Genomic DNA, 27,300 nt, shown 5'->3' with positions numbered 1-27,300 from the left:
CCAGATAATTTGCAGAAATGGAAAGTTGGGGCTAGCCACCCAGAGGTGTTTTACTGGAAGGCAGTAATGGTTGCAATAGACCAAAGAGATTTCGTTGTAAACATGACCCTGATTGATAAACTTGCTCCTACTTATTCTTGTCTACAGGATAAATGGGCCAGGTTGAGGCTTTCTGCAAGACAGGAGTCAAAATGGAGGATTAAATGGTGAGTTAGATGCCTTATTCTTTCTTCACTGATAGACATTTGTTTCACGTCTGTCTTTGGGTTTTGGGCAGAATGCAGGTATTGGATGATCTGACATATATTCGCAAAGAAGTAGATAATGTAATGGAAGTAAAAAATAAACACTGAAAAAGGCTTTTATCAGCACCACTGCAAAAAAAAAAAAAATGAGGAATCACTTCAAAACATGTCAAATAGAAAATAATAATTTATTTTAACTTCATTTTAATGTTTGTAACTAATCATGATTTCATGAGCTTGCTTGTAAAACTCTGTCCCTTCAAATCTACAAAGCAAAGGTTTACTACAATGAGCACTTAAAATTCCACAAACCATCTCCATCCACAACTTTCCTGTACATGCAAATTCTTCCATTGGGCTGCAATATTTGCAAACATGCTTTAAACTTCCATAAAGCTGCATGATATTTTGCTTTCTGTTAAAACCTTTACACACTCTTGGGAACTTTAACCAGAAAAATGTTTAAATGTGTATCCCAACTCTAAACACTGCTGGTTTGGTTATGTATATTAAATCATTAACCACACAGTTTGGTAGTGTTGAGTTGAAGCCTTGACCTAAATTATATATTAATGGTCACTCATATGAAACACATCCAACAAAGTAACATTATAAAATAGAGTTCCATTAAAAATACACACTGGCAGTTGTATCTGTGTTTTCGGCAGGGGAAAAAAAAGCGTGTTTAACTTTTTTATATGAATATAGTTTTAAACAAATTATTCTGTGAAAGTATGCTTAATAAAAAGATCTTTTTGAAATTTAAACACTTTATGTAAAAGGTAGGAAGTAAAAAAGTACAATTGCTATTTGAAAAAAGCTCTGTTTGTTAATATTGCCTTTGTTAAGGGTGGTTTTTCTCCACTTAAAATAGAGCTAGTTGCAGAGCTGGCCAATCTGGACTATAAACAGGATGACCCTATTTATCTTATATACAAAAACTTGCCGCATTGAACGAGGCAGGAATTTCTACCCCAACGGTAGCGTTCTCTTTTATGTACACGACGCAGAAGTGAAAATTATACAGTAGTCACGGATAAGAAGGAATTGTATACTCTCGTGCCATCTGGTGATTTTGTGCCGTGGGTTAAGAGTTCCTGGATTGTCATCCAATTATCAAATATCTTTTTATTCCTCTTCTTCATCATCTTTTTGTGGCTCAGTTCAAGGATGTTCATCTCCTTCCTGTCGTCGGCCGCTTGCTGCTCCTTGAGGCAATCCAGCCGGCTCTGCATCATGAACTCGCGCCTGCGCCTCTGCTCCTTGGCCTTCACCACGTGCTGCTTCCTCTCCTCTTTGCTCCAGTAGCGCCCCAGCTTGAGCTCGCTCACCGCATCGTCGTCGGTGGTCATGCCGCTGCGCTCCTCGCGGATCTTGAGGGCGCGCTCCCGCAGCAGGCGGTCCCGCACCGGCCGCTTGGTGATGTAGCGCGTGCCGTCGCTGCGGACCTTCACTTTCCACTCCATCCTGGCTTCCGCCTGGCCGGCCGAGTTCAGGTCCTTGCACATGCTCACCAGGCTCATCTGGCTCTGCGCATACTCCACGGCCGACTTCTGCTGGATCAGCTGCATGTAGCTCTGGTAGTGCTGCGCGTGCGCCGGGATGTGGGCGTGTTTGTAGGGCGAGTGGGGGAAGGGGGACAGGTACGAGCCGGCCAGCTTCGGGCCGGGGCTGGGACTCCCGCTGTCATCGCTGGGCCTCCGCTCCCTGCTCTCGGGGGCCTGGCTGGTCCCCAGCTCTTGAGGAGGAGGGGGGCTGTAGCTGGCGCTGCCCACCTCAGGATCTTCGGTGATGGCCAGCAGGTTCTTTGGGGACGGCCCGTAAGCTTCTGTGGTCCCCACGGCCCCCTCGCTGCTGCCCTCTGCCACTCTCCTCAAGGAGTTGTCGGGGGACATTTCCAAGGTGAGCGGGGTGCTCCGGCAGCTCTCCCCCGTGTTGTAGGCGCTCGAGCTGTCTTTGTCGGATTTCTCCGGTAGCTCGGTGATGTCCGACAGCTCGTGCCTGCGGACGTCAATGCTGGTGTTGTAGTTGCGGAAGCCGCTGTTGTGCAGCATCCAGGACTCGCGGTACTGCTCCCGGAGCTGCTGCATCTTGTGCGCGCGCACGATGCTCAGGCATTCCAGCTCGATGCTGCGCAGCTCCTCGTTCAGCAGCTCCAGCTCTTTGTCCACGCTCTCGGGGTCGCTCTTGCTGGCGTCCAGGGGGCTACTGGCGTAGTACAGGCTGTAGGGGTTGCTGTTCTTGGCCTGGCACTTGAGCTCCAGGAGCTCCCGGAAGCGCTCGCACTCGTCCACGGGGATGCCCAGGTAGTCGGCGTCAGCGCAGTCGGCAGACAGGAAGGACTCATTGCTAAACGGCAGGTCGCCGCTGCCCAGGGTGTCCTGGCTGCAAGTGAGCTTCCTCTGCCCGGCCAGCGGGGTGGATGACGCGGTGGCGTCGTCGACGTTGTTCTCCTGCTCGGAGCTCTCATCGTTGCGTGTGCTCTCGTCTGTCCGTCCCACGCCGCTGTCCTTCTCGTGCTGGTTGGACAGGATGGTGGCGGTGTCTGTGGTTCCCCCATCTTCCTCATGCTTCTTCTGGACCAAGAACAAATGGCCAAAATGAGGGAGGCCCCGCCCGTGGTTACCAGGTTCTACCTTTCCGGTAGGGCAAGGGTTTTTCAGGACAGGGCTTTCTAAGGCTCAGGGGCAGCGTATGGGATCAGTACTAGTTCAACGATCTGGCCAGATCGACCGGTGCTAAACTCCTACACTTCTCATCCTCACTTTTCCTGTCTAAGTGGAGGGGAAGAGTCACTTTACCACAGTGAATGATCCTAGCCATTCAAGGTCCCAGTGCATGGAGAGCAGGAAGCCTACAGGGCCTTATTACTCAATTAGTACTTTATCAGGACTCTGACCACGGAAGGGGGCTAAAACAATCTAAGCAGCTCAGGCAACACCCAGGGAATTGCTCTACTTTTGAAAACATGACTTCATGTTTTCTGACCTGCTGTAGAGCTGGCCCGTGTGTTTTCCCAACAGCCAGCAAGTCAGCTGTACCTCCCATTACTGCTCAGCTTTAAAAGCCAAGCTGCACTCCCTTGGCCGGTGAGAGTATTAGCTTGCATTTTGTTGGTGTGCAAACAGAAAAACACTTCATTTTTTTGCTGCCTTCCGGGCCGGTGGGTTTCTGATGGTCTTTCACATCATGAGGGAGATGGAGGGTGCACATTTTGCTATCCCTCAGAGGGGTGAGGGGCTGTGGCCTTACCTGCTGCAGCATGCTGGCGGTGAACTGCATGGCCTGCTGGTGTTGCTCCTCAAGCATGTCCATGTGCAGGTGGTCCAGAAAGTCGTTTCTGTCATCGTCCATCCAGCCCTCATCCAGCTGCGGAGAAGAAGCAACAGCCACCACAGGCCTCAGAAAAGATTCCTTTTGTTTTCATTTTACTTACTTTTTAAAAGCAAGGATATTACCCTGGGAGAAGGGGAGAAGGCTCCCTCTTGCAGGAGTCATCAAAGTGCAATGTGCCCGTTGGTTTGGTGTCCATCAGAAAACTGGCATCTTTCACGTGAAAGAGACCTTCGACCCTATACCATGTCTGGCCAAGTCTCTGGTGTCCATGGTTTTATTTTTGCAGGGTGACACCCTTGCATCCCTAGCAGCTACCGTCAGTGGAGCAGGCCCTCTGTGTTCGGGGGTCAGGTCGGGCCAGCCCTGTCTCCTGGCCTACACACAAGGTTAGCAGGCCCTGAAGAGTGTCTAGTTGTGGTATGGGAAGAGTTCTTTTTGACACAGAAAATAGGTGTGCTAAAACTAGCTGCCTGGGGCAAGGCTCATCACTTGTTATTAGGCCAGGATCTTCCTAGCACAGACTCTTCAGGGAGCTGAGATCTTACAGCCTGTGGGCTGAATGTGGCCTGCTGTTTGTGGCCACTTCTGTGCTCCAGTGGCAGAGTCTAGCAATTGCACTGGAGACTGTATGGCCCCCAAAGCCAAACATATTTATTATTTGGCCTTTTGAGAAAAAGAAAGAAAATAAGAATAGTTCTTTAGTTTTATAAAATAAAAATTGTATTTGATGTGTAAGCTGTACATCGTGATTTAACATACATAAATGTAGTGCAATGATTCCTACAATCCACCCAATAACATAGCATTTCCTCACACAGCTACTTTTTTCGTGTGATGAGACTATCCAAACTCTCAGCCAAGTTGTAGTAGCTATGCAGTGTTACTGACCACAGCCATCATGTGGTAGGTTCCCTTGGCTCTTGGGTTAGAATTGAGGTCCACACAGTGGATCTAGGCTGAAACATTTGTCAAACTTTAGAAACTCAAACATCTTGATGGTTATGACCCCGGCTGTGTTTTCCATTCCATTATATTTCCTTCTCCTCCCTCATTCCCATGCTAATGAGCCTGCTGGGCCTGTGGTATAAATGCCAGGCTGCATGTCAGGGGTCTCCTTACACAGTAGATTTTAGGTCACATCAAATGAGACTACTTTTTCAGGGTACATAGTGCCTTCAAATTCAAACTCAGTGCTTGGGCAGTAGTCCATAGGGCCAACACACTTGGGTTTTTGGTTTTAGAAACACAGACCCAGGGCGCCTCGGTGGCTCAGTTGGTTGCGGGTCAGCTCAGGTCATGATCTCACAGTCTGTGAGTTTGAGCTCCACGTCGGGCTCTGTGCTGATGGCTCAGAGCATGCTTGGGGTTCTGTGTCTCCCTCTCTCTGCCCCTCCCCTGTTCATGCTCTATGTCTCAAAAATAAAGTATTGTATGGAAACCAATTTGACAATAAATTGCATATTAAAAAAAAAAAAAAGAAACCCAAATGCTCAGTATGCCACGGACTTCAACTTTGTATATTAAAGATTTAATAAAATGAAGGAGATCCAAATAAAAAAATAAATTTAAGAAATACAGACCCTGCTTCATTGGCAGCAAGTTGACTCACCTGGAGTTCAGGCCTTGCAATCAGCAAAGAAAAGTTCTTGTTTTCTTCACTGGTTAGAAGAGCCACAGCCTCTTCACGGTTCTGCACCTCTATCCCATTAATCTTTAAAAAAAAAGAAGAAAAGTGATGAGGCATCGGAGGGGTGGACAACAGCATAATTAGTTCACCCAAAATCATTCCATACTGTTCCAGGCGGCTGTGTCACCCAGTCACAGCTGGAACACCGAACTTCCACAGAGCTTGAAAAGGATGCTCATTTTCAGAAGGAAAGGCCCTGCTCAGACTAGTCTGTCACTGTGACAGGTGTACAAGGCTACTAATGTGGAAGCTCCTTGAACAGAAGTCGCTGAGACTCCAGAAGGCAGACTGAGAAAAATCACCATGTTGTGAAGAGGGAACAGCTGAGCAATTTCATCAGACAGAATACTCAGGCAGGAACCGAAAGGGAATTATTACAGACACTCATTATTACAGATCTTTTCAGAGAATATGGGAGAAAAAGCAGCAGCAGGTGTGATGTGACCATTACGGAAGGGGAAGGCACATAAGGAAATGGCATTACATGTGGTGTTTTGGTTGCCCGTTTGGTACCTGAACCTTTTTTAGGTGGGACAGAAAGTCTAGTGAGGGGGACTCTCTCACACCTGGTATGGAGGTGTTAGTCCCAAAGCAGAGGATTTCTCCAGGCGGCACAGGGATGGTCCCACTGAACAGGAAGGTGAGCCTGCCACTCAACTCCTTATGCCAGGGAACCAGGAGGCAGCAAAGGGGTGACTTGGGGTGACTGAACCCAGTTACCAGTGGAGACAGGCAGGGCCATGTCCAGAACCCAGTACTTCCATGCCCCGTAGTGAAGGCTAATGGAAAGCTACAGCACCCCAAACACAGGACTGCAGGTGCATCAGCACATTTAGGAATCAAGGTCTGGGTTACTCTACCAGGAAAGGGTTCTTAAGCAGCTGAGGTTTGGGATGAAGTCTGAGGAAATGCAGAATAAGCAGTGGAAGAAGAAAATAAAAATTACTCGTGGTGAGGGGTGTAATGGCAGATATAAACATGGTGGGTTAGAAATGAGATGGTGTGACTGAGAAGAGGCAGACGCTAAGCCCTGTGGCAAAGAATCTCAATTTCTGTGAGATTAAAACAGACTGCTGTTGAAACAAGCCAGTCTCATTTTGAGTCCAAAGAGCATTCGGGGTCCTGGTGAACAAACTACCCATAGAAGCCATTCTATGGTATGGTGGCATTCAACTCATGAAATTTAAAATGCTTCTCCATCTATTTTACTAAATTTGCCCAAGATGTTTCTGTTTTCGGGGCAAGACCAACCTTGACACATGTGCTCCAAAATTAAATTTTAATAAAAGGGAGGAGGCACCTGGGTGGCTCAGTCAGTTAAACATGGGACTTCGGCTCAGGTCATGATCTCACTGTTCGTGGGTTCGAGCCCCACGTTGGGCTCTGTGCTGACAGCTCACAGCCTGGAGCCTGCTTCAGATTCTGTGTCTCCCTCTCTCAAAAATAAAAAACATTAAAAAAATTTTTAAAACAAGAATTATCTTGGTTCACAAGTGGCCAAGATTACTGGCTTGACCTGGGCCCCTGCTGGGTGGTCTTTGACCAAAGAGAATGAAAGGAAATGAGGTTCGCCTTCTGTAAGGTGCTGGGGCACTCTCTCCCGTTTGTCCTAGGCCTCCCCACTCCCTGATGCATCTTACTTTCTGGGGCTTGTGATTCACTCATTCATTTAACTTGTCTGGCCTCACTATATACCACATCTGATTTGGTAATCCTGGTTCTTTAACCTCTTCAGCCCTAAAGCTATTGACGTAACCCATAAAATGTGCTCTCCACTGTCAGGCAGGGGACGAAGCTGCTGGCTGGAAGCTGACGTACCTGGATAATGCGATCTCCTTCTCGGATGCGCCCATCCTTGGCCGCGATGCTGTTGGGGTCGATCTGAAACAACACAATGAATATGTCAGCACAGAATAGAGAACTAAGACACATATAGAAATAAACAAGACTTAGTGTCATGCCAGGAGAGACCAGCATGGAACGCTCTGTTTCCAAGTCCTTTCCTGGGCGTGCTCTCGGATGCTTGCATAGCATCCCTGTTACGTGGCAGTGTGTGCAGACCCTGGGGACTTAAGGGATGGAGAGGCACAGCTGACTTGTGTTGCATTCACAGAAATGAAAACCAGTGTGATGCAGAACAGGTTCAAGGGTACCCTTCGCTATGTTGTTCATCATTAGCCATTGCCTTGATTATTGTACTAAATGCTTCAATTTTGGAAAACAACTTTAAAAACAAAATATAATTGAGACAGACAGGATTAAGTATGGGAAAAATCCCTCCAAATTCAGTCATAGAGGACCTTCTTAAGCTTGGTGAACATAGTACATCCAAAGGAATAATTATTAAGCCTAGTAAACATAACACTTTGTTCTTCCCACAGAGAGAGGTTTTATTTCCTCACGCAGTTGAGTGTCTGTGCTTGCAGACATGGGAGTATATGGGAAGGGATCCATGCTGACAGCAGTGGCTTTGCATTGTCTTCTCTAATAAGATCAAAATAGCTTCCATCTATGTACTTTGAAGATGCATTTAACTTACATGAAATCAACTATATACACATTCAACCAAAAGGAAAAAAAAAAAGAGTAAGAGATAAAGAAATATTTTAAAAAGTGTAAATGATTCCATCCACCATCCCATTCAATGAACACGAGAAGGGAAATGTGAATCTGCTCTTCTTCCCCTGGGGCTGAACACACAAAACCATGTAAACGGCTCCGTTTTATGGCCGATTTGCAGGCTTCTCCAGGGTAATTTTGCCTTATGTGCTGACATTTGAACTTAACTCCCATGTAAAGACGTAACTCCAAGGACTGTGTGATGAAGGGGACAAAGACATTTGTGTCTTTCCGAAGACTTCTCAATGAGCCAGAGGTAAGGCTGGGTAATATATAATAGAAAAAAAAAAAAAAAAACAAACCTCCTCTGGTCTTGAGACGATAGTTAGAAATATTCAGCCTTCATACCTCACTTATATAAATCCCAATGTCCTCTTCATCGTCTGTCCGGTAGCACACTGTGAGGCCCAGCTTGTCCTGGCTGTTCATTCTGTAGAGGTCCACTTCCTAGACAAAGAAAGGGCATTTCTAGTGAGCCTCAGAAGGCGGGGGGGGGGGGGGGGGGGGTGGGAAGGGTCAAAGGCTTAAAAAATATTTTGTTTCAATGATGAACTGGATTTCTTTGTATTTGAGTGTGTAGAGCGGTTAACTTACTAAACAAAAAGTGATTATGGACACAGGATCAATGCCCACGGCATTTCTGACCTTTCAGTCAATATAAAGTCATTTTGAAAATAGTTATTTTATTGATCCCCCAAAAGAAAAATTACCTATATTTCACTCAATGTCAAGACTTCTGGGGTAGGGCTTTTAAAAAGCATTTTTTCAATGTCTGCCACAAATGAGAATATTTCCAAAGGCCCAAACCATCCAGCCATTTCAGTACAAATGTTTCCACTGTGTTCGTTAGATTATTTCACGTTGCATTCCCTTAACATTCACAGTAATAGAACTTGCAAACAGATTACACATAAATTGATCCAAGAAAGGAGGGTAACGTGATAGCATGCAATTAATGCTTTCCACAACAGCTGTGATATTTACAGTCGAGAAATTAGTTTCAGCCGCTATTACCGCAAATTAAATAAGATAAAAGCAAAGTGAGCCCAAATGTGAGACACATGAGCACTGGGAACGTCCCTGTATATGCCAGTTAGTCTGCGCTTCAGAATGAAGTCAGAACTTTGAAAATTGTTGGAGCCTTGGGACGAAGTTCTGGGTTTTCTGCAAGTATTAATAGGCCACATTGCCTTCTCTCCCACACTGCCAACTACCCCGATGACATTCTGCAGCAGTAAGCCACAGGCCTGTTTGAAGGGCTGCCTGATAAGGTCTCCACCAGGTCTCTTGGCCTGGTTTTTACTGTTGACTGCTTGCCAACCAGGAGGGTGAAGGCATTCAGAGAGAATGGGACTTTGAAACCATGGTCTCTGGGGACCACTTCCTCTCTCTCTACTCTTCCTGGCGGGTAAGGATGCACTTGTTTTTGTGGGAAAGCTCAAAGCAGTTATACAACAGATACTTCCTGAACCCTCCCTTGTGAAAGGCAGGGTACCCAACACCATGGACATTTTCAAGGCTGAAGAATAGCGGGTACAAATGTCCTGGGCCAGTAATGCCAAAGCCCTGTGTGCAAGGGAGAGAGAGGCAGGCCGAGCATGGCCAGGTATGAGGACAGATTAGGTGGGACCCCATAGGCCAGAGTGAAGAGCTCTGATCTTATCTCAGCATCGTGGGAACCAGTGAAAAAGTTTTTTTTTTTTTTTTTTTTTTTAAATTTTTTTTTCAACGTTTTTTAATTTTATTTTTGGGACAGAGAGAGACAGAGCATGAACGGGGGAGGGGCAGAGAGAGAGGGAGACACAGAATCGGAAGCAGGCTCCAGGCTCTGAGCCATCAGCCCAGAGCCCGACGCGGGGCTCGAACTCACGGACCGCGAGATCGTGACCTGGCTGAAGTCGGACGCTTAACCGACTGCGCCACCCAGGCGCCCCCAGTGAAAAAGTTTTAAGTGACGACTGTCCCAATCTGACTAGTTTCCGCAGAATTTCTGGCTGACAGATGGGAGTATAATGTGGTGGTAAAGAATTGGGGCTGTGAAGACAGGCTGACCTGTGTTCAGATCCCAAATCCACCTCCTTCTAGTATCTTTGTCATGTACTTGTTGCTGTATCTAAGTGTCACTAGGAATTGCCACCCTGCTGCCTTAGGCAGGGTCAAGACTCATTGAGGTTAAGGCATGCAGAGCTCTTAGCACAATGCCTGGCCTACAGAAAGCCAATAGGAAATGGGAGTGTAATAATTACTGCAGGAGTGTTTACGTGCCTCAAGTCCCAGAAATTGCTTATAGCAGAGTGGGTACATCTGCCCCCCCCCAATAAGATGGCTTTATTTCCTCAACACTAACATGTTAGACTTCTAATTATAGCTTTAGCAATATGGCAAATTTTCATTAAATGAAATCCCATTCATTTCTGATACTTGAATTGGATGGAAATTTCTCATGTTTTGAGAACTGGACTTAAGCACAGTAATGGGGGAAGTGTGAGTTTAAGGGTCACTATTTAACTACAAGGGCCAATTCTTTCCAAATCCTTTGGAGTAACCAAATTACATACCTCAAATGTATTGTTAGTCACACATCCTCCTCTTATGTTTCAAACACATGCCCACATCTGTCTCAGGTTACTCTTCATTTGGGTCTGGGTAAGAGCAAAGACTCTCTGTTTTAGCCCTTCCCAAGGTTAGTGCAAATCAGCGGAATTTCCTGATGATTTGTTTGGGTCCAAATGCACAACTGTAGCCAAATGCTACTACCACAGAGCCCTGTGCTATGTATCATGGTGGAAGCCAGATGGTTTTGGAACAGGTCCATGTGCAACCAAAGCAGAGAGAGAGAAATGGAAAGGTTATAGGAAGAAAAACGAGCCAGTAAATGTTGTGATATTCCTTTTAACAGAATTGAAAACAGTAATATGAGTTATAGCTTTTTCCAAATAATTGAGCCACCAAGGTGAATATCTAAGCATAAAAGATATCAGAGTTCACATGTGCTTCCAAGTGTGGTTGTGAGGAAGTCAGTGCAGGCATTGAGGGAAGTGTTCAGAAACTATTACAGCATTTGGTCATAATATCCAAGAACAAGATTTGCAGGCTTGTCTCATTGGCCAAATTGTCTATCGGTTCAGGTACTGTGGACTCAAGTGGCAAGCTGTATATGGGGTGAGCTATATGGTCTCACATGGTACAACCACATATTGGTAACACACTGAAAATTAAACCAACTGGTCGACCTGGTCATCATCGTTTTTCATTGCAGACAGTCTGAGAAGCACAGCTCTGTGAGGACTCCATTTTGAGAACTCAGGAAAGTGAAAAGTCTAGAAATCATGTTTTAGAAAAGAACAGCATAATGTACTATGGTTATTCAAATGAAGAAGGAAGACTCATAAGGAATGTGACAGCTGAAGGTCTGCTATGTAAAAAATGATTACCTTTATTTGGCCTAGTTCCCAACATGTAGTCAGCTATCTTAAGGGCTAAGTAAATGATTTCGATAAAAACCTAACGTGAAAATCATTTCTACTATGTTTTTTCAGTTAGTGTTTTGACTGACAGATAAATTGGAAAACGATGGAACTATAAATGTGGACATTAGTTGATGTTGCCATTGGTAGGGGGACTGTTTCCCTTCTGAATCTGCCAGTTCCTTTCAACAAATCTTTGATAACCAGGGAGAAAACTTTCTTGCAACAAAATGTCAGACTGGAAAGGAATACATCCTCAAGTGTTAGTTGCTTTAAAACAATATTCCTGAATCCCTGATAAGTGAATCAAAGATACTACATTATACTCTCCTTGAACACATTTTATATTCTGTCATTAACCCCACATGTGATTAGCCAGTTAATAATAGTTTTCCAATAAATACTGTTGGAAATTACACACAATACATGATGGTCAAACATTCCCACTTTTTTGCAAGGGAGACAAAAGGTTCTCATTACCCGATCTACTCCTAGGTAGTGATGTACTGAGAATGCAGTGCTCCCTTCCTACAGAGAAAGATTTAGCCGACATTGCATTTAGCCTTTAAATCCTATTGCAAATCCTCCCAGGGCAGACTGTGAGGGTGACAGTCACATTTTCACTTTGGCCAGATTTGACTTAAATATCACAAAAGCCAAATTCCATCCTTGACATGGATACGAAGCTGGTTCTAGCAAGACACCCACACCATGTGACAGGGCAGAGCACAGAAGCCAGCTCTAATCTGAAACACTTGCCTTGAGAATGTTAAAGCTTTGTCTTCCAGCCCCAATTCCACTTGGCTGTGAAGCAAACTTTAGGACTTGCTTTCTAAAAGAGATTCAAGAATGGAAGGGTAATTCTAGTTTAAGGCTAGTCCTTTGGGAACAGCTTTCTGTCTTAGAAATCATCTGGTTTTAAAAAGGATGAGTGGTACCGGATGAATAATGTTGATATTACATTTCAAGCAATAATAAAGGAAGGGGTGTTCTGGAGTTTACTCCAGGTATGTACTTGACATTGATATTACCTAGGATGGCTTGGGCTATAATGTTTCCTTGTGTTAGCTGGATCTTCTGAGGAGCTCTAAACAAAAGCCAGGAAAATTTCATTAAGAAGGCATATGGTGTAACTTAGCTATGGTCACTCAATTTCCAAGGAGTGATTCAACATCCTAAAAAAGAGCCTGGTTGCTAATAGCTAAGCAAAGAGCAAACCATAAAAGGTTTTCAGAAGCTCTAGAAAAACAACATAGTAAGTAAGAACTGCTACCACTACCATCTTGACTCTCTCTAAATCTGAGTTTTATCTTGGGTGCTCCTAAAGAAGATTATATTAAGGCAACAGTAGCTGTGTAATAACGTGTGCAGTAAAAAAGGATCTAGCCAAATACACTGTGCACAGTAGGTGCTCAAAATTCAATAAAAGAGCTTGAGATTGCAAGGCAGAAAAAAATCCAAATGAAAACCAATCCTGGCTCTGCCACTCACAAGCTAGACTGTCCTGGGAAAGTCACTTCACTTCTCTGAAACTTCTCAGCTATTCTACAATTTCATAACCAGATATGGTGTTTGGGGGCTTAGCAGACAGTTCTCCAAGCTCACTGGGTAGTTTGTAAATTCTCAACATTGCATTCTGACTCCAAGCTAAAGGCAGAGCCTTACGCAACTGAGCACATCACTGAAAGCTTAGAGGTTATCAATACATATCTGTCTGTGATGATGGAGATAAGATTTCAAAGAAGACCATTAATCAAACTGGTATGAATAATGTATTAGCATTATCTGGATTACAGCTCCCCCACCACCGGTGTCCTGTTGCTTACTGGTCTAGATGGACTGTTGGATAAAAATGAACTGCTAAGCCTGACATTTCAGATGAAATTGAAACGATAGCCCAATTAAGAGAATTAATGGGGCCATTCCACCTGGGTGATTCAAGCTTTCTGTTTCAACGTCAGCCACTTTAATCAGAGGGGATCCTAGAGACTAATTTCAATGGCTTATCCCACTCTGGGAAGACGAGTCACTGAAGCATAACTCTACCTTATCGGTTCAGAACTGCTGTGCATATTTCTTTAAATTATCTCAACCCTTTCTGTGTCTGCATAGGGCTAAATGCAACACAGAGGTGTCTCTAAACAGGCTGCACTTCCCTTCAAAAACCTTCATTTGAGATACGGTAACAAGGTATTTATTCCTTCACTCAACAAATGTTCACAAGGTACCTACTATGTGCCAAGCGCTATCCAGGCATGAGGAATGTAGGTGCGAATGATTTGGACAAGAGCCCAGCTCTCATGGGACTTGTATTCTAGTGGAGGAGCCAGACAATAAGTAAGAGATGGCACTAGTGGGGCAGGGATGCTTTAGACAGAGTGCTCGGGAAGCCTCCCTGGAGGTGACATTTGGACAAAAGGCGGTGCCAGACTGGGCCACGCTAAGATCTAGGCAGGGGCTATTTGGACCAAGAGAAGAGTGGGTGGAAGGTTTTGGTGTGTACATAGTAGTCTGAAGAATGGTAAAGTGCTGATTATACTAATAGGGTGAGGAGGCCAACTCAGGGAAGGCAGGGCTGACTGTGGAAGGTTCCCCGGAGAAACCCTTAAAGGCTAAAGAAAAAAGTATAGATTCGCTGAGGCATCCTGTATCTTCTTCAGGACAATTCCAAATCCCTAATGATCTACTTAGATTATTCAAATGAAACCAGGTTGGGAGGTCATTTTAGTCTCCCCGTTGAAACTAGCTTTCTTCTCTTTTCTCACCTCAAAATTACATCATCAGAACACAACATAGGTGAGGGGAGCCTCACAGCCTGGAGAGGCGGCTACTGATGAAGCAACTGGGAAATTAAAACAATAGATTAAGGAAAAAACCTTCTTCAGACATCTATTTTCCTTCTTAATTGCCTACAGGAAGATCTAGAACAGGTGTTCAGTACCTGAAAATTTATGGGTAATTATGTGGCTGCTCAACCCTTGGGTATACTTGGGTATAATCCTTTTAGCTTTACGGTTTCACAATAACAGGGAATTGACACTTGCCTAAATACGATCATTTTGTGTGCTTTAAAAGACAGAACATCTGTTTTTCTCTACACGTGTGCTTCAGTATTATCCCAATACACTCATGTAGTTTCCTCCTATATAATAATCCATGGAACTAGTTATCTTTTGAAAGGTGTAGAACGTTGATGTCATTCGATGCAGAGGCTGAGTGGTGTGTTAACAGTGGACCCCCAACCCAAAACACACTCTTTTTGTAATCTCACCCCAAAGTGGGGGAATACAAGGGGATGGAATGTAGCAGAGACAGACTAGACTGTTGGCTGTTCTAAGAAATCTCTGAAAAGCAGGAGATGACAGGTATGTGCCAGTCTCCCTAAGAACCGGGTCTGTTTTAGCAAACCCAATTCTTGGCACTGAGGTTGGTTTATTAACATTCTGGAACTGACCAGACTACCTTCCAAAGCCTCTGAAACAGGGCAGTACTGGAGGTACAGACATCGTTCTCTTCCTGAGAAAATGCAACAGTAAGCTCCAGGAAGACTCTGGAGTCTTTCCCACTGGACTTAGAATAGACCTTTCATCCAAAACCACCAGGTTCACTTTATGAGATGTGCTTAGTTAAGAGAAATCACCTGGTGACAACTAAGCTGGTAAGGACAAACGTCCAAATGTGAGAGCAGCCTTCCTGCCTGGCATGGACTCATGACCATGTATTGGTTTTCTTAGGAGATGCCAAGCTCACGTCTGACAATCCTAATGGCTAATGAATCACAAGGGGCTTCAGCTCCTTAAGTGCAAGCAGGGTGGTGACTTCCTGATTTGGCATTTCTGGCACCAGTGTATTCAGTGTAACCGATGATCAGTGAAAGCAGGCAAATAGAAATGAAAATAATCATGGATTTAGCAAAATCTCAAGGCATCAAAGGTCTAACTTAAAACATTCAACTAATCTCTTAAATACTTGGGGTTGTTGGCCTCTGCTTTTTAATCATGAAAAGAAGAAAGTCTTAGCATAGTGCTGCATGTCTACAGGGGGCGGAGTCATTTCTAGTCCATAGGACTTCACTCTGCCCCAGGGAAGCGTAGATGGCATTGGAGTCTTGGAGGCACATCTTTACATGAGAGTGGATGAAATGGGCAACCAAAGCCCCACTGCTTTGACCCATGACAAGAGCACACGGAAGCTTGGACTTCTTCACCTCGACGTCAAGCCTCCTCCAGCTTTAACGTGCAATGAGGCACCCGGACATCTTGTTAAAATGCAGATTCTGACTTGGTAGTTTTAAAGGCCAAGATTCTGCATTTCTTGCCTTCTCCCAGGTGATTCTGTGCTGTTCCTATACACATTTTGAATAACAAGGTTCTAGGGAACGGTTTTAGAGTGGCGTCTACCAAAAGCAAGATGCTCGAAGATAGTTCACACTGAGAAAGTTACTTCGTTTACTAAGGCAGACTCAGTCTGGCTAGTCTTAACAGATCTTTAACACAAGCCAATCTCTTAAGAAAGAGAAAAAGAAGGAGTGGGGCAAATCAGCCCCAGGCTCCCAGTCCTTGCCAGGCACCACCAATTAACACTAGGATGCGGTAACACTGCCTTATGTCCACTGTCTATATTGTATAGCACCTTCTATTTATGGCAGTGATGCTGATTTTCTGTTGGAGATAGTTATAGAGCATTTCCTTTAGAATAAATTTACCTTGGTTGAAGTGAGTTGGGTTAAAGCAAAATAGAAAGTAAACAATGATTCTGGTGGTATTCAGATGTAACAAACTGTAAGGCAGAATGGGCCAGATTGGACAGATACTGTAGGAACTCAATGACCTTCCAGAAACCATCTGCAGGCTCTTTTAGACATGAGCATGTTTCTAGGAAGAAACCATAGCTTCCATCAGGCTCTCGAAAGTGTTAGACACCAAAATAGAACTCAAGAACTCACTGCTATCAACTCAAGTTTAACTAAGTGCCCATGACTTACCGAGTCTACACTATACAGCTGACTCTTGAACAACATGGGTTTCAACTGTGTGGGTCCACCTACATGTGGACTGTTTTCAATAACTACAATAAGGTACTGGAAGAAATGTATTTTCTCTCCCTTATTTTCTTTTCTCTACTTACCCAATTACAAGAACACAGTATACAACACATGTAACATACAAAATACATGTTATTCAACTGTTTATGTTACTGGGAAGGCTTCTGGTCAACGGTAAGCTAATAGTTCAGTTTTTGGAGATTGAAAATGTAGACGTGGATTTTAGACTGTGTAGGAGGTCGGCACTCTTAATCCCTGTGTTGTTCAAAGGTCAAATGGGCTCCATAAATCTAGCTCCTGAGATATTTAATAGCTTTCTAAAGACCTCTGTCACAATTACATTGATCATCAAAAAGCAGTGTTGTCCTATAAAGATTATTAAATAGCCCTTCTTCTTGTAAAGCACCGTTCCAGAGAATTCTAGACCCAGGAAATGTTAACAGGTACCTGGCCAAAGAGAAACTGTTAGAGGAAGAGAAGTAGGTGTGCATAATTCTGCCTATTCAATTTTCTCCCCCTCTCCAGGGCATTTACCATGCTCTTTAACGTATTCAAGACTGACAAGTCCTCTATGACAAAAATCTGTTCACTGTGGTTCGCTCTGACAGTTCTCAAACATAGGTGATGTGGAACCACCTTTGCGAACACTGTGTATTAACACCATAAGAGCTAGCGTCCTAGGGGAGGCACTGGCTGCTTCATGAACTGGCCCTGAAGTTGGGGCGATGAGCCAAGTATAAATAAAAGGCAGAATCCTTAATTTCCTTGAAAGGCACAAGGCTACATTTCATGTAGCAGTCAGTGGATGGCAAGTGCTGTGGTCTACAGTTGATGACAAGCAGGAACCCCGGCAGTTTATAGAGTCAGAATTTCTGCCATTCCAGTTTAGACCATATGCATTTAGCAGGACATTTAAATTTTCAAAAAGAAATGTCCCAGAGTCAGTCATAACTTTAGTGCCAAATACACTGATTTTCTGCATTGGGCTATAGGGGAGCAACCAGCGAAGACATTATTTGCACACTTCTTCAGCTTCTGTTCTGGAACAAAAACCCTTGGTAACTGTAAGGAAACCTGGACGAACACAGCTGTTTTCCACTTCTCTGCTGCTCAGCAACTCATCAACCTCACAGGTGTTGGTTAGTAGCCCAGATTACACGATGGTTGGCCATACAGCTGAATAAAGCATTACGGGACTTTTCCTGGCTTACCTTCTGATGGTGACACAGGGTTTACCCTTGACATCACGAATCTTTCTCAAAGGTCCCAATTATCCTATTCCGTAAAGTCACTTTTCAAAAAATGCTCTTGTATTTTTTGAAAACACTATGAAATACAGGAATCAGTGTTTACACAAAAGCATAAATAAATATATCTTGAAAGTTGGCTTTTCTCTTATTTTCTATCACTCTTACTAAATCACAAATGAGAACAACAACTCTGTAAACTGATGTCCTCCAGGGGAGGTGGGAGGGGGGACAGGTGATAGTGGAGGGGTATTAAGAGCATACTTACCGTGACAGGCACTGCGGTGCATACAGAACTGCTGAATCACTATATCGTACACCTGAAACTAACCTAACACCGCAAGGTAGTTATACTGGAATAAAAATAAATTGAAAAAACCTGAGAGGCCAGTGTGCCTACACATCATCTAGAATCTTGAGTCCTATTTGGCCTCAAGTAACACTTAAGGAGAGCCATGGATTTTCTAATTTTTTCAAGCTCAGTGTTAGTAAACTTTGGGCAAGCACTTTGGTGTTGGTGTGGGCTAGCTAATCATTTATCCACCTATTCTTGCCTCTGAGTACAAAAGGTGATGACTTCAAGAGCAGAAAGGTAGGGAAGCTCACTGTAGTTGCAAGAATGTGTGGACTTGAGAGCCTGATGAAAAGGAGATTACACGAATTCAAAGATCTACAACAGGACTTACTACCCTATCATTTAAGTAATTTTAAAAAAATCCTCCATTTCTGCTTTGTGATCCAATTGTTATGCTCTGTTTTAAAGGGAGTTGGGAGAAAAGCTCAATTACGCCTTTAAATGCATGAGTGAAAGTAGTTCTTGTACAAAAATCCACTCACAGTGGCTATTTTACTAACATCCATAAACTACACTTAAAGGGAACTTGTCAGTCTTGGGAAGGAGCCCTAAATCTAGACAGGCTGTGCGCTTACCTCCAACTCCAGCTCCTCCCTGTCCATGTCCTGATGGATGCTTCCAATGTAGTCATTGGGGTCATAGTACTCGTGGGCTGAGGGATGCCTGCAAACAGAAGAGAGACCTTTCAGGCCCCTTGCACTTGGAAGTAGCTGCTTTCATTCCCCCCCTCCCCCCGCCCCGTGACAAGGGTCCGTTGTGATGTGGCACAAATTCTCCAGGGTGCTGTCTCAGCTTGCTTCTCCCTGCCTGTGTTTCCCAGCAGGGTCAGGACCTGTCCTGTAACACTTCTGTCCTCTGCACTAAAGTCTGTCCCCTTGGAAGAAGATGGAGATGACAGTGGGGCAGCCTTAGGTGCTTCCAGGGACCATCCCCCAGTTGACTAGTCATGTGGGTCAACAGGACTCATTTCTGGTTTGTTTTTTTTTTTTATGTTTATTTATTTATTTTGAGAGAGAGTGTGAGTGGGGAAGGGGCAGAAAGAGATGGACAGAGAGAATCCCAAGCAGGCTCTGTACTGTCAGCACAGAGCCCAGTGCAGGGCCTGAACTCACCAACTGTGAGATCATGACCTGAGCCAAAACCAGGAGTCGGACACTTAACCGACTGAGCCACCCAGGCACTCCAAGAGGACTCATTTCTAACTCGAGGTTGGAGACATACTCCTATTTCCTGCTTATTGCTTCACCGATGGATTTTATCTTTGGGGAGAAAAAGGCTGGGCTTCAGGCTACATTCAAAGACATGTGTTGGCCTCTGAGTCAGGTCCAAAGGGACTGTGACAAAAAGTGCTATGCTGTCATCTAGGACAGTGTTTTCACAACTTTTGTCATTGTTCCCCAACAAGGAATACATTTGGCATGAAAACCTTGTATGCACATACAGGTATATAATGAGCATACATACATGCACACATAAAATGCATGAGTGATAAGCACACATGCATAGGCAGCCACTGCTCAGAGAACAGAACCTTGAGTCTCTCTCTAGGACAACAGATGTGAAACACTATTTACAGAAACACTATACTACTTACACTATTTACAGAACCCACCAGCTCTCTGGAAATAACATTAACCGAACGTCTAGAAGCAAAGGCAGTGGGAATGATAAGAGGCTCGGCCGGCAACTCTGAAAGGTGCCAGATGTGGGCGGCAAGTTTCAGCCTGATTGTTGACTGTGGGCTCAAACCTTCTTGTTCTCAAAGGTCAGCACAGCAATCAATGGGCTCTGGTCTTCCCTCCCACGCACTTACTTTTGAAAAAACAGACCAGACATGAATGGTCATTCCAACGAGGGCTGGCTTTCAGTTTTCTGGACCTATCAGGGCCTATCAGGTAAACATACTGCCAGCACTTAAGGGGCTTTTAGTACTGAGGATGCTGTTGGAAGGCCTGGGCTTTCAAGCATCAAGTTAACACTCCCCTTTCAATCCCGATGCGTACTCTTGCTCTCCTCTGACCTTGCAGCCAGAACCTGGTCTGACCTCTGCACTCTACTGACATTTCTCAAGTTTCCCCTTGGGGGTAAGTCATGTCATGTTAACTAGACTTAAGAGGAAATTAAAGGTCTGGTTTCTAAAAGGCCCATCACTGTGACAGTTCACCATCTGAGAGTCAGGACTTGCCATAAAGGCCTCATCAATACTGGGAGGCAGTTTTGGTCTATAAAGTCAAGTAACTGGCATGAATGATGGTACTCAGTGAATCAGGCAATTCTTTCACAGGACCAACTGGGACGCAACCGAGCAGCGGTGACTAAGAGCTGGGAGTTGAGGTGATGCGGGACCTGCCTTTCAATCCAGCTGCCTACGTAAGCTGAGGAGAACGGGTGAGCATGTGAGTTCCCCACTGCATGGGAGGGGCACTCGTGAGGCATAAATGAGCTAACAGTTCTTTGCACACTACCATGTGCCCTGAGCATGGATGTGATCGGTGGCCCCTCCTTTCCCCTTACACACTGTCCACTGCAGGGGAGATGACTTTGTCGGGCCTGGGCAATCGACCCTGGGTTCCTATAACGGCTAACAGATAGCACCACGGGATGAAAGGCAAGCCTCTGTCTGGCACCTGACAGAACCACAGGGAACGTGTGCTCACTCCTGCTTCTGAGTTACTAGCAGAAACCCAACAGGTATCACTCAGAAGTTTGCCACAGAAGAGGAAAAACGCCCTTTAAAATAAAGCACAAGTCTATGATCTGAACAAGGAGCAAGACACGAAGAGCCAGGAGTGACTCTCACATCACCTAGAGAGGCTGAGGTGGGGAAGTGGACACATTGCCCTCAAATATGCAAAATCACAAGGGAAAAGCTATCTTAAAGGGGCCGTCTTCTCAGCCAGTGGTCTGTCTTAAAAAATGTCTTGCTCTTCATTTTCTTCCCCTAAATATTTAATCTGTCACTGAATTAATGATGATTCCTGCTGCCACTTATTAGGGAGAAATTCCCACACATTATTTCCTTTAATCCAACACTGTACTCTAAATGCTATTACTATTTTTCCTCTATTAACACGGGGATAAAGTAAATTACTCCAGCTGCCCAGCTAGGGATGAGTCTGAGCATTGGGCTTGTCTGACTGAAGGCTCTGAGCTCCTCTGTATCTCTGGCAGGAAGGAAGGTAAGAGGAGAGTCATGTGGAGGGTGATTAATGCGGGGTGTTGGACCGCAGCTGTTACTTAATCGGTAAATTCGGTACTTATATGAGGCACGTGTGGGCTTATTAACACAGATCCAGGTTTGAAACGAGACCCAAGAAAGCAGAACACACAACCTTCAGGGCTCTCTTTACGCTCCCAACATACTTTGTTGTCTATTTAAAAGAATCATCAGCATTCCCTCTAGTTTTAACGCCAAACCTTCACATTGCCATTTGTGGTGATTACATTTTATTCTGAAATAACTTTGACGACATTTGTAAGTCATTTTGTTTTGGGAATATAATTTGAGTAACTCTGCTCCAGGGTTATAATAAAGTAATTAATATGTCGGTGCGGTTTTGAGCAGGATTCAATTGACTGCCTCTATAAACGATAAAGTTAAGCATGGGCAACGTGGAGGAAAATTGTAAGAGACATCAGTTTTTTTTTCACCACATGGAAGGGAAGAAACCAGCTTCACTGGGCTACTTTACCACACTTAACACGTTAGCGTTGTATGGTCACGTGACTTACTCCTCTGGCAGGAGATAGGGATCCAACACAGGTGGGGTGGGAGAGGACATCTTCGTGAGAGCCATGATGTGCTCGAAGGTGATGTCGGTCTGGGTTCCTGTGTCCACCAGTTGCGACTCGGATGGAGGCGTGAACATTTTGGTCCGTGGGGTTCTCCTCAACACCTGTACCACAATGGGCTCTTTGGCCGTCTTGAAAGCTTCCACAGCCTGGTCATGAGTTGCTCTGGATAAGTCTTTGCCGTTGACCTGTGGAAAAATATTTAGGGTGAGAGAGGCTTATAGTCAAGCAGAAGCAGGGAAGATTGTTCTCCTGGATGAACGCGTAAAAATAACAACTCGAGGGTGTCCAACAATTGCAGTTCTCTCTGGTTTAGGTTTCCTAAGGAATGCCTAGTGGGATGGGAATGAGTTTGAAAGACTCCAGATCTGGTATTAAATAATAAATCTCACAGTGGGGAAGTCTTGGCTTCCTACTGGGATGTCTTTAACACAGGTTCATCACCTGCTAATCTTGCTTGTGAGAGAAAAGAGCAGCCTCCGGGCTCCGAGCCTTTATCAGGCAATAATAGCTAACTGGAAATTAATTACATTGTTATGTTTTAATGGGGTGTATTATGTCAGGTGACATTAGCTTTCCCTTTATGGGAGTGATAGGAAGTTTTCTTTTTAAATGCTTTGCTTTTTTTTTTTTTTCCTTTCAAAAAAAGTCAATTAGAAATACTCAGGAAATGATAATCCAGGCCGTAGGTGGATATGGCCGCTATCAAGGAAGTACACAAATGGCTGGCATTCTGGCTGACGTTCGGGAAACGACAGCTAGTGTGACTGCGGTCCTGTTTCTCCCTGTGTACGGCCTTTGCTGCAGCCGCATCCCCAGTGCCTGTGTTTACTGAGTGTCTACCGTCTACGGCATGACTTCCATGAAGCCACCGCTCAACCCTTCTCTCAACATAGCCTGAGAAGTTGGCAGAGCAAAAATCACGTCCATCTCCCTCCTCCGACAGCCTCGAATAAACCACAAGAGATCACCTATGTAGTGGTGGGTCGCAACTCTGTACCACTGGAAAGAATCCTGGAGGCAGCATCCGATAAAAACTCAGTCAACACGGCTATCTTTAGCACGGCTTGCGCAAGAGGAAACAGAAGCCAGAACCTTATTTCTAGAAATGAAGCCATTCCCAGCAACCCGTTAGCCCAACTATTTAACTGACCCCACGTTCCAACAGTCTGATAATGTCAAGTGGCAACACTGCATGCGAGTTATCAGGCTCCGGCGTATTTCAATATTTTTCCCCAAGCGGTTGGTTTGCTTTTTTAAAGTCAGATATAAGATGACTGTATAGGAACCAAATTCTGCAGCATATACCTCTGCAAATGTTCCTCAGCTTCTCACATCTCTGGAGAACACTGACAAGTTCATGTCACTTAACACAGGAAGTCCTGAATTTAAACCTCTTAGATTAATATTCCATTTTTTCAATAGGCATGTTTGTAGTATTTCTTTATAAATGTCAAAATGAACCCTGAGCCTTTTCTTGTCTGACATACACATCCTCCCCTTAGCCCCCGCCCCCCCCCCCATTATCTTGTACTTCAAAGCACACTGACAGTTAGGGTCCCTCCTCTGAGGCAGAGGGCACTTTGGTTTCTTTGTCCGAGCAGAACACGAGTATTGATTACGCAGCCATTTTTCTATTTTTGCTAAGCCCCTTCACTCGGGCCCTACAGGGACAAGAACTCTCAGGACCGAGTGTCTTGTAAACAACCGCTGGGTTAAAGAATAGATGTCGGACTCTTTCCTTGTAATGAAGCCCAAGTGCATTGTGCCAGTGGAGATTATTAATGATCTGGATTCAATCTACTTAAGTAATTTGCTTACATCACAAGGGAGTCACGGAACAAGAACCCTGGGCTACACAATGGTTCAAATGCACCCTTCGCCGAAGCACTATTTGCTCTCAAACAAGAGCCCCGCTTCCTCAACCCGCGAGGATGGGCAACACCGGGGTTTAACACCCCAACTGTCTTCACCCCTCCTCCCTTAAGAAGGGGGTAAAAGGACACAAAGGAATTCTTTCCAGCTTTCCAAACAGCTGACCGTCTTGACCCCCTCCTTGCTCAGAGCCCAGCGTGCTGAAGGCTTGGGCTGGGAAGGAAGGGGGAGGGGGTGGGTGGTTCAACAGCAACGTGGAGATCTGTGAACTTCATGCTGTGGCAGAAACTCTGAGCCTTACTTTCCACTAGTGCCTGACACCAAGAGTCAAGTAATACAGGAATTTACAGTGTGATAGTCAATTTGTCCCTAGGTTAAATTAACGCCAGAGGCACCATGGGCAGGAGATGTGGGTGTGGCCCAGGCCAGCTAGCCACGTTCGTCCTCTGCCCTCAGTAGTCAGTCTAAGGCTGGCTCGTACCACATGTAGTTTTTACTCCCAATGAACTCAAACGTGAAGACTTCTGAATGGGTCTCACAAGATATATCCAATCTATGCTTTCTCTATTGACACGTAAATACCAGGCCTTTTGCCGAAAGGGAATGAACAAGAGATTTTCTTCCAGGAGTCTTTTAGTTGTGTCTAAAAAAGAATCCATCCTTGGAGTCTACTTTTTTTTTTTTTTTAAGTTTTATTTATTTTGAGAGAGAGAGAGTGCAAGCAGGGGAGGGGCTGAAAAAGAGAGAGAATCTCAAGCAGGCTCTGCACTATCAGTGCAGACAGAGTCCATGTAAGGCTCGACCTCATGAAACTTCGAGATCATGACCTGAGCTTAAACCAAGAGTCAAACGCTTAACTGACTGAGCCACTCAGTTGCCCTTAGGAGTCTGGTTTTTAAATATACAATTAGGTCTTGCAAATACAACAGCAGACAATGTCAGCTACCTGGTCAACTAGCATCCCTCCTTGACCCATGTACTTCCTCTCTGCTGAGAGAGAGTAGATTTTGTTTCCTTTCCACCAGATCAGAGAGCTTTCCCTCCTGGGAAGACTGAGGTGTGGGTCTGATTGACTTGGACCCATTATGATCGTCTTGTTCCTTCGGTGATGGATTTAAGCACGGACAGGCAACATACTTCTTCTGACTAGTAGGATAAGACTGGGAATCTTTTGAGGTCTTGTTTGTTCTTAAAATAGGACACGAAGTAGGAATGGCCCTTTTCTGCCTCTGGGCAGGTCATCTGCATGTGTTGCTTAAACTCAGGGGAGTATGTTGGGATCATGTTAAGAGCCAGTCTCTGAGGCCAGATTAACAACATACTGAGGGAATCAGAGCAGAAAAATGGGAGAACTGGAGTCTCTGATGATATCACTGAGCAAATGAACTAACCAAGCTTAGAACCTCTTACCCCGAAATTTCTTATCATATTCAATACCACATTCCTTATCCTTTAGACTACTTTAACCATTTTAACTTAAATCTTCACTGCTTGCAGCCCAGAACGTCCCAGTAGGTGTAAATATCACACAAATGTATTGTAAAATTAGGCAGGAATGTATTCTGATGTGTTCCTAGACACATCCTTCTATCTGTATAAAAGAATTTGTAAAAATGCTTTTCTGATTGGGAGTGGATCTTAATCAGCTCATTTTTATAGAAAAGTGATGGCAAATATTAGATTTTATGCATCAGTGCTACAAGACTGAGCAGATGTTTAAATGGTACCTACAAAAAGAAACACTAAGGACCCATGTGAATTAGTCTAAGCTAAGAGGATTCTCGGGGGCAGACAGCTGCCTTGCATCTCCATGCACACAGTTACAAAAAGCAGGAAGGCTTTTCCAACCCCTTCCCGCCTCTGACATTGTTAAAAGGCGCTGGTCCGACAACATCCATAACATCTCTACAGCCTAGGTTGAAGGAAAGCAATGGCAAAGCCAAAGGGGGAGGCCTGGAATGTTGGGGTGACTGTGAAGTGACGTTCCGTCCCCCCTCCGGGACGTCACTTCCACATATGGCTGAGTTCCAAAGAGAGGCCTTTCTGGCACCTGTGCTCACCAGAACAGTTTCAGGAGCCCAGTGCCATGTGTGTATGCTAATCAAAGGCAGTTCCATTAAACCCTGTGCACCATCTAAATGAGCTCCTCCTTCCTTAGGTTACAGCTCAGGGATGGAGTGCACAGTGTCTGCGACTATGAGACCCCACAGGGGTGGGGTCCTGATTGTGGGCTTTGGACAACTTGACTATTCTGAGTCTCAGTTACCTCATCTGCAAAATAAATGTAATTATAGTATTGTGCCTCTTAGGGTTATTATAAAGTTTAGTGAGATAATGTACTTGTAGTGCCTCACATGCAAATAACAGGAAATTTACTAAGATACTAGTACTAATGGGGATCCTATACCAGAATAGTCACATTTTCCCCAAGAGAAAATCATCTATAAATCAAAGCAGCAAAATGCAGCTTAATTAGGTAGTCTTAAGAGACATTTGTGTACTGAAAGGCTCCCTACCTATCTCCTGTTCCCGGACTACCAACATATACATTAATATTTTCAAGTCCTCGAGTTCGGATTCTCCCATGGGGGTGGGGGGGGGAGGGGTCAGGGGTGCAAGAGATAAATTTTAAAGACTTGACCCCTGCCACACAAGCTTCTTGACAGGGTATTTTAGGGATCATTACATTCTCTTAAAGGATGATGAGACAAGGCAGGAGTGTACTATCCTAGACGATCCATTTTTGCAGCCAAATTTGTTTTGAATTACCTTGTGCACATAACACTTATTACACTGTCATCTTGGAATCACATCACTGAGAGCCTTAGCGAGGGGATAACTCCGGTACACTGTCAACCATCCGAGAATGACAGCCTTTATTCTCAGGATTAGCATTACATCTACATTACACAGAACGGCTATGATGATGGCTGCAATTACAGATGGAATGCTCATCCGGTGACGTTTGGCCCGGTCAAATTAAATATCATTAACTCGCCCAATTGAACAGATTGCTTTTAAAACAGTTTATGCAGCTCTAAAACCAAGTAAATGGAATGTTTTGGAACCAGAAATGCTGATTGCAAACTTTATCTTTATTATAAATTAAAGGCTTAAGTTATTCACCTAAGGCTCTGGCTGGCCCCTTGGGACTTAGGTGCAATTATGGTGAGAATCCAATCAGTCTGTCTCAAGGCAGACATCATTGCCACAAATATGACATGACACTAAGGAACCTTCAAGAGGTCCGTTAGTGTAAGGTCTCCTGAGACAAGACAATTATTTCGAGGGTGTGGAATGATTCCTGGTTCCGATTAGGCCTGGGTAACAAGCCTGCAGCTCTTTGTATGAGGCACTCGTGACGGTCTTCTCCAAGGTCCTGAGAACTAACACAAAGCTGAGAGGCGTTTCCATTTGGGAGTAGATTTCACGGACAACCCATCTGTCCATCTTCCGGTCATTCAGTTCCTGAGAAAACATCTGCTGAGGTTATCCAGTGAGAGTCGTTCCTCTCTTGGAAGACATCAGGATGCCACTTGGGAAAATTTCTGGTGCAGAAATGAGGCTAGGGCATGTGCGAGCCACTCAAGAAATGGTCAGAAGGAATGTTGTTGTGGGCAGCATTTGCCCTAA

The 27,300-nt window shown here is 44.6% G+C and overlaps 1 protein-coding gene across 4 annotated transcripts in view; it reads right to left on the bottom strand.

Moving 5' to 3' along the window:
• Positions 1-414: 414 nt before the first annotated feature.
• PDZRN3 (PDZ domain containing ring finger 3) overlaps positions 415-27,300 on the bottom strand; it is a 240,068-nt gene continuing 213,182 nt past the window's right edge. For all 4 annotated transcript variants that reach the window (XM_058726209.1, XM_058726210.1, XM_058726212.1 and 1 more), the window contains 7 exons: positions 21,733-21,980; positions 18,576-18,663; positions 8,236-8,334; positions 7,087-7,149; positions 5,191-5,292; positions 3,498-3,614; positions 415-2,821 (listed from right to left, as the gene is read on the bottom strand). In XM_058726209.1, the coding sequence (XP_058582192.1) occupies positions 1,265-2,821; positions 3,498-3,614; positions 5,191-5,292; positions 7,087-7,149; positions 8,236-8,334; positions 18,576-18,663; positions 21,733-21,980 (2,274 nt within the window). In that variant the 3' untranslated portion in view covers positions 415-1,264. The remainder of the gene's footprint in view (positions 2,822-3,497; positions 3,615-5,190; positions 5,293-7,086; positions 7,150-8,235; positions 8,335-18,575; positions 18,664-21,732; positions 21,981-27,300) is intronic.

The sequence above is a fragment of the Neofelis nebulosa genome, chromosome 4 (genome assembly GCF_028018385.1).
Source record: "Neofelis nebulosa isolate mNeoNeb1 chromosome 4, mNeoNeb1.pri, whole genome shotgun sequence".
NCBI lineage: Eukaryota > Metazoa > Chordata > Mammalia > Carnivora > Felidae > Neofelis > Neofelis nebulosa.
The sequence above is the reverse complement of the archived record's forward strand: the minus strand, read 5'-3'. Positions and strand labels throughout refer to the sequence as shown.